The following is a 7,559-nucleotide window of genomic DNA, read 5'->3' as shown; positions in this document are numbered from 1 at the left end:
TTTAATTTACGTGACTCAAATTTGATATTTTATTTAAAAAAATCAAATTAATCACACTTAACCTAACAATTCTAAAAATATATGTTAGACTTGTAAAGAACGATAATGCTAGTTTTTATTCATTTATTTATTGTTTTGGATACATTTTATATTTGTTTCCTAAAATAGAAATCAGTTATCTCTAGCACCTATGCATGCAAGATACAGTGAAGAAAATAAAAATGGTAAAAGTTAACGGCGAAAAGGAAGCACAGAATTATATGGAAGCAAAATAATAAGGACGCTATTATTGTTGCTGAAAAATAATTCTATCAATATAATAATAGCCTACAAATATTCTTACTTATCATGTAAAGAAAAATAATAAATGCTTTTTACATTTTTAAATCATCTAATACAATAATTTTTATTAATACATATTTTATTAAGAAGATTATCTAAATAGCGAAGCAGAGAGATAAAATACCAAAAGGCAAAATAGAAAGCATAGTGGGGCCTGGCTTTATTATACCACTTTTAGGCATTGTTTGGGTGATGAACATGTTTAACTGTTGGATCGCAATCCTCCAACATCCACGCGGTCGAAAGACTTTATATTTCAAAAAATCTGAAACAATAATACAATAGGCAACGAGGCATTACCGACAGCGTGTACAATCTCACGCGCTTACTAGTTTCCTTGTCAACAGTTAAGTGGATCAAGTGGCCGTTGATGAAGGTAAAGATTGGCCACTGGTTTTAATGCCTCTTTATTGCACTTGTATCATAATAATAACATATTCAGCTTCTTGTCTTTTCCCACTTTCTTCTTTCCTTGCCACACATAACTTACTGATCCCCCCAGCCATTTGGAATAATATGGAAGCAAGTTAGCTCCATCCCTTCTCACCCTTTTGTTTTCCACATTGTACAAATAAAATTGTGGGGTGTTACTGTACGACAAAGATATTGAAGATGGGAATTTTCAGTACCATAGCAAGCTTTTTAGGATTTGGAGTCGGAACTTCACTTGGGCTGGTCATTGGTTACTATTTGTTCATATACTTCCAGCCAACAGATGTCAAGGCTAGTTTTTGTTGCTTATTTTTCTCTTAATTGTTCTTCTCATTTTTGGATTTCCTATGTGAATCGATTTCATCCTCCTTTGGTAGCTGAATTATGATTTATGATATTGCCAGGTATAGTTGTTAGTTATCCTCTATTAATTTTTGCTCTTAAGGTTGAACAAGCTAACTTCTGGTGATTACATTTTGTTGTTATTTATTATTTATTTATTTTATAAAGACTTATGGATGAGATTGAGCACTTCCTTGCTCAGGTGATTCATCTTGCCCCGAATATCACTTTTTTGCATGCATAAGCAGTAGGAGCATAATTCTATAGATTTCGTTGATAAAAGTAAAATGTGCTCCTTCATGGAATAGGAATTATATTTTGAAATGCTCATAAGGTTCACCTCATGCCTTGGTCTTGATGACTTTTACTGACGACTATTTTAGCCTGAAGTGAGATGTTGAAACATTAATAGTAGGTATAATCTGTTGCAATGAAAGTTCTATGTGAGGAAAACGCAGTAGTTGCTTTCAATTTAACTAAAATTGCTATTCTCTCGGTTACATCTTGGAAATCCATTTTTTCATTTTCTGTTCTGGACTTGATCTAGAAAGGACTTTTACAACATTGAATGGAATTTCAGAGAATGCTGAAACTCCATAGTGTAGAAAGAGGGGTATCTAAAGATGGGCAAAAATTGAAATTACATAAACAAAGGGCCAGATAGGTTTTTTCAGTGAAGTAAATAATATTGTATTGAAATACTTCTGCTCGACCTCATATGCTTTCATGTTAAATTACAAATTTCGAGTTGAATTTTGATAATTCTTTATTTATAAATTCAAAGGAAAGGTCATGCAGGGGAAATTGTGCTAGATTAGTTTAGTCAACTCATGGAAAAATGCATAGAATACTTTATATAGGACTCAGGTATTATTAATGAGAAAAAATGCAACTTAATTTCTATTACACACATGCATGTACTTGAGTATACATGAGCTGTGCATTCAATGATATGCTTTTGATAGATATTCCGCTTTCTTTTTTTTTTCCTTGTATTTAAAGTTAATTTAATTCAATTTATTATTTTGGAACAAGAAAAGAACTTGTTTTCTTTCTGGTTTTATTATTTTTTGAAGAGCTAAACCGATTCCAATTGATTTTTTTGATATTTTATCATTGGGAGTAGAAGTTAATAATTGCAGTCTGTTATTTTATTACCTTCTCTTTCAATTATTGTCTCACACTTCCAATCTATGGCATGCTTGATTTCAGGATCCAACAATTCAACCTTTGGTTGAACAAGATTCTAAAACTGTACAACGGTTGTTTCCAGAGATACCCTCTTGGATTAAAAACCCAGATTATGATAGGGTATGTTATTCTTTAAAGTTATAAGCCTTTGTAAAATGTTTACCTTGGAAACGAGAAATGCGTTGTAGGTTCTATGGAAAATTAATATTATTTTCTTGTTTGCAGCTTGACTGGCTTAATAAATTTATTGAGTACATGTGGCCTTATCTGGACAAGGTATGCACACTTTTTTATGATTTTCGAAATTGCTTGCGACATCTACGTGATTGTGTATTGTTCGTGCAAGTATCTTGGATAGCAATTTTCTAAGGGTACCAACTATTCAATCTTCATAGGCAATTTGCAAGACAGCAAGGACTATAGCAAAGCCCATTATTGCTGAGCAAATTCCGAAGTACAAAATTGATTCAGTTGAATTTGAAGAACTTAACTTGGGTACATTGCCACCAACCTTTCAAGGTTGAAATCTCTCTCTCTCTTTCTCTCTTCCACACCACACACACACACTCACAAACAATCACATGAGGATTATGAATGCGAAGCTGCTGTTCTGTACGACTCATTTTTTTTATCATGACCTCAATGCTTAAACAAGTATATGTTTAGTAGTTGACCAAGCACTGTCGGTTAAGTGTTTTTCATTCTCAAATTAATCATGAAAGAAAAATTACAGGAATAAAACGTTTTGTAGTTTTTAATATTCTAACTTTTAAGGAAGGCATTATTAACATGCTAATTAAGGCGGGTTGTTGTGATACATGTCTCTTGCTACTTGTGACATGCCATATGAAGCCTAACTTCCAATAATGAACATGATTGCGAATTATTTGAATCATATTTTGCATAAAAATTTTCTGCGTGATAGTTTGCTCAGATGCAACCAAGGAAATTATGTCAATTTAAACAGTAGTTTTATTTACACCTGAAAAATGATTAAAAGGGTAAGAGTGCTGCTAGAACAAGATTATGGTCAAATTCCAGTGTGTCCCTGGAATTCAGTTGACTTGACCATGCATCTGGTTTCTACAGTATTACAGAACTGTAAAATGAAATCATTGTCATTTCAGGTTTCATGGTTCCAGATTTTTTACACCTGATCCTTGATGACACTTTCAGCAAATATAAGTAGTTTAGACTTTAGACTGATTAACCTTTATCTTCATCTGAATATATGCCAGGAATGAAGGTCTACAGTACTGATGAAAAAGAGTTGATTATGGAACCATCAATAAAATGGGCTGGGAATCCTAATATTATAGTTGCAATTAAAGCATTTGGGCTGCGAGCAACAGTGCAGGTATATTAGTACCTTCATGACCTTTTGAAGAACGGGAAAAAAAAAAGGAAAATGTTTGGTTTAATTAATGTTCTTAGCTGTAAAAGGTTACAACTTACAAGTTAAATGCACCCACTTTGTTTCCATAATTGCAGGTTGTTGATCTGCAAGTATTTGCTGCTCCACGTATAACTCTGAAACCTTTGGTTCCAAGTTTTCCTTGTTTTGCCAATATTTACGTCTCTCTCATGGAGAAGGTGTGTATGATATGTCAAAATCCTTCCTTAATGACTAAATTTCATTGCAGTTCTTAGTGAGGACAAAGATTTCTGACGCTAAAACTGACATATTGATGACCAAAGGAATAATTTCACATTATGTTAAACCCACAATCCTAGTTAATGGAAACCATGTTAGCATTTATAGATGTAGCATACAAGCACAGCATCCATGTCACGCTTCCTGCATCATCCATCTTGCAATTATGTTCTTATCTTTTTCTTCCCCTTTTCTATCTTGAATCTCTTGATTGAAGCCACATGTTGATTTTGGACTAAAACTGCTTGGAGCTGATGCAATGTCTATTCCTGGTCTTTATAGGATTGTCCAGGTAGCATATCGTCCTATAAATTTTTCCTAATTGTTTATGGCTAGTCATTATTATGCTTATCAAGTTATGGTATATATTGATCTCTCATATTCACTTCCTTTCCTTTCAGGAAATTATTAAAGATCAAGTTGCAAAAATGTATCTGTGGCCTAAGGCCCTAGAGGTGCAAATAATGGATCCAGCAAAGTATGTATTGTTTCTTCCTTTTATCAAGTTCACAAGATTGTGTTTGCACTAGCTAATTGTGGTTGATTTGTGATCAGAGCCATGAAAGTGCCAGTTGGAATCCTTCATGTGAAGGTTGTGAGGGCAATGAAGGTTAGGAAGAAAGATCTATTGGGGGCATCAGACCCTTATGTAAAACTTAAACTCACAGATGATAAACTTCCTTCAAAGAAAACAACTGTGAAATACAAGAATTTGAATCCAGAATGGAATGAGGAATTCAATTTGGTCATCAAAGATCCCGAATCTCAAGTGTTAGAGCTTACTATTTATGACTGGGAGCAGGTATATAATATATCACTAAATATCTTCAGATGTAATTCTAGATTTGAAATTGAGTGTTATATCTTATATACAAACTGTGAGGACTAGAATATCTTCATTGCATAAAAGTTTCCTTTTACATAGTTTCAAGCATGATTTTTCTTTCTTTTTCCTAGATTGGCAAGCATGACAAGATGGGTATGAATGTGATTTCATTGAAAGAGCTTACACCTGATGAATCAAAAGTAGTTACTCTTAATTTACTCAAGACAATGGAGCCCAATGATGCTGAGAATAACAAGTCACGCGGGCAGCTCACTGTGGAAGTTTTGTACAAACCTTTCAAGGAGGATGAGTTACCTGATAATGTGAAGGACTCTGATGCAATAGAAAAGGCTCCTGAAGGAACACCTGCTAGTGGTGGTTTGCTTGTAATTATCATACATGAAGCTGAAGATGTGGAAGGAAAACACCACACAAATCCCTATGCACGACTGATTTTTAAAGGAGAAGAGAGAAAAACCAAGGTATTAATTATATATATTATTGTGATTATGATATAGATGCACCAAAAGGTTAAAAGAAGACTAATAGAAGCTCTAGTGAGATAAAAGGATTGCTGCAACTGTTGTTTTTAAGAATTTAATCATGTCTTTACCTTAGCGTGAAATTTGACAATTGATCAAACCATACAGCATGTAAAGAAAAATAGGGATCCAAGATGGGGTGAAACGTTTCAGTTTATGCTAGAGGAACCCCCCACCAATGAGAGGCTGTATGTTGAAGTGCAAAGTGCTTCCTCAAAGTTGGGCCTGCTGCATCCTAAGGTAACGAAAATAATCACACTCAATTCATGATACTAGTATTTAGAGAATGTTACTTCATTTTTAAAAACTTTTTGAAGAAACTGGAAAAAATAAACGATTTTTTTTTTTAAAAAAAAAAAGGAGCTAAAATAAGCACTTATTTAATTTCTACAATATGAAACTAGATTAATGATTTTAGATCATCTCATCCTGATCCTGAATCAGACTGTTCTACTCTTCATTTTTCTTCTAATCAGGAAAGTCTGGGTTATGTGGATATAAATTTATCCGATGTTGTTACCAACAAAAGAATCAACGAGAAATATCATCTCATTGATTCAAGAAATGGACGGATCCAAATTGAGCTTCAGTGGAGAACTCCCTGATGATGGGGGGCACCACATGCACACACAAATTCCCTCCGTACATAACTTTGCAAAGCACTATGAAACCTCTCAAACTTGATTCGCTCTTTCTGACACCAAGAAAAAAATTGTGAGTATGCTTTATTTGTAATTTGTTAAATAAACACTACAATGTGAATACTATGTAGTATCTTATGAGTTATGCTCCCTATTCGAGTTCTGTTAATATCTGTGTGAGTTATTAATTAACAACGCATAATTCCAAAAGAAAATAAGTTACCAGAAGTACATAATTAGTATTATTGTTATTGTTAGGTTGCAAACCACTCGCTGAAAAAATAAAGGGAACATTCAAATTTTTGGACCCAGAGTATGTTTTTACTAAATACACAAGAATATGTTCTGATCGTTCAAAAGATTTGCAAGAATAGATCTTTGCCTTTTATTTTCTTTGCATCCGCTTAAAACAACCTTTGTTCATTAGGTGCAACTGAGTTTAACCAAAATCAACTGAAAAACTGAATATACAATATGTTTGTCAAAAATTCACTTTCAGATAAAGTTAATTTCTTCAATAAAATATATCCATATGCAGGAAGCTTCGGAGGTTTTGTGTACTAAAGATCTTCCATCACTTTCTTTTTTGGATCAAAATTCAAAAGTGCATTTCACTGATCCTCAGTGCACAATGTTCTTACTTCATTGGGCCTTCTCTGAAATGGATGTCCCAACAGTGAGTTCTTAAGCTGCGTGGTCTCATAGCGGGCCTATAAATTCGAACTGTTCTAACCTTGCAGACAACATATTCAACGTTACAAATGAATTTTTCTGAGCTTCTTTTTCTTTCATAAAGTGAAAATGTCTAACTCTAGCCTAACAATCTTTTCTTTAGGTTTCTCTTCTCTTTAAAAATAAAATATCTTTTAATTAGCTTCTGTAAAAAACTCCTTAATTATTTTTCGAAAATTATATTTTACCCGACTTCTTCCTTTAAAGAGACGATAAGTTTAAAACAAAAAGTGAGTTAAAATTTCAAAGAAACTGAAAATAGTTTGTTAAGATTTCAAAGAAAAAAGAAACTAAAAGAAAATCGGGTTAAGCGTCACCATAAAAAGAGTGATTTCACTAATATTGACAAAACGATTTTATTCATTTTGTAATATTTTTAAGATGCAAAAAATAATAATGAAATCCTATAATTCCTTAATATTTTTATACATATTTTTAATGGAAAATAAAAGAAATTAACAACGAAGTAGACAGTATAAAATTTTTAAACACTTGATGTACAAAAGTGAAATAATATATACCTTGCCTTAATTTATATTTAATTATTTGTATTGTTATTGTGGAGCCTCCATGGACAATACTAGGACACGTAATGTGTCTTTTAAGGGAACATAAATTCGTTTAATTTAATGCAAACTACAAAATCGAATTAAACTAACTCAAGATAAAAATATCAAAAACCAAAAAAAAAAAAATTATTAGTTTGAATTAAATTTTATATTTAATTTTGAAAACTATTCTAATTATACATAAACCAAACTTTTATATATGATTTTGTTTATGAAATTAATTCATCTCTCATTTATATAGTTATATATTAATGAAAGTATAGTACTTGATTATTTGTATATTACTCT

The 7,559-nt window shown here is 32.4% G+C and overlaps 1 protein-coding gene across 3 annotated transcripts; it reads left to right on the top strand.

Moving 5' to 3' along the window:
- The first annotated feature begins 622 nt into the window (after positions 1 to 622).
- LOC113846242 (synaptotagmin-2-like) lies at positions 623 to 6,849 on the top strand. Of its 3 annotated transcripts, XR_003501653.1 has the most exons (13): positions 852 to 1,065; positions 2,329 to 2,427; positions 2,533 to 2,583; positions 2,703 to 2,826; positions 3,546 to 3,664; positions 3,799 to 3,900; positions 4,179 to 4,253; positions 4,363 to 4,439; positions 4,517 to 4,763; positions 4,919 to 5,269; positions 5,438 to 5,569; positions 5,806 to 6,043; positions 6,509 to 6,849. XR_003501653.1 is itself a non-coding variant. In XM_027474273.1 (12 exons), the coding sequence occupies exons 1-12, from the start codon at positions 955 to 957 to the stop codon at positions 5,932 to 5,934; spliced, it is 1,617 nt and encodes a 538-aa protein (XP_027330074.1). In that variant the 5' UTR covers positions 623 to 954; the 3' UTR covers positions 5,935 to 6,323. The 3 variants fall into 3 exon arrangements, 2 of the variants coding, with proteins under 2 accessions (XP_027330074.1, XP_027330075.1); XM_027474273.1 differs by lacking the exon at positions 6,509 to 6,849 and having other exon boundaries at positions 623 to 1,065; positions 5,806 to 6,323; XM_027474274.1 differs by lacking the exon at positions 6,509 to 6,849 and having other exon boundaries at positions 766 to 1,065; positions 5,774 to 6,135.
- The last annotated feature ends 710 nt before the right edge of the window (positions 6,850 to 7,559 follow it).

This window comes from Abrus precatorius, unplaced genomic scaffold (genome assembly GCF_003935025.1).
Source record: "Abrus precatorius isolate BTA unplaced genomic scaffold, Abrus_2018 Scaffold8, whole genome shotgun sequence".
Taxonomy (NCBI): Eukaryota; Viridiplantae; Streptophyta; class Magnoliopsida; order Fabales; family Fabaceae; genus Abrus; species Abrus precatorius.
This window is presented reverse-complemented; position numbering and strand designations above follow the sequence as displayed.

Coding starts and splice junctions, on each gene's coding strand:
- LOC113846242 (XM_027474273.1), top strand. CDS start 955: ATGGGAATTTTCAGTACCATAGCAAGCTTTTTAGGATTTGGAGTCGGA. Junction 2,428..2,532: donor AAAACCCAGATTATGATAGG/GTATGTTATTCT, acceptor TCTTGTTTGCAG/CTTGACTGGCTTAATAAATT. Junction 3,901..4,178: donor ACGTCTCTCTCATGGAGAAG/GTGTGTATGATA, acceptor TCTTGATTGAAG/CCACATGTTGATTTTGGACT.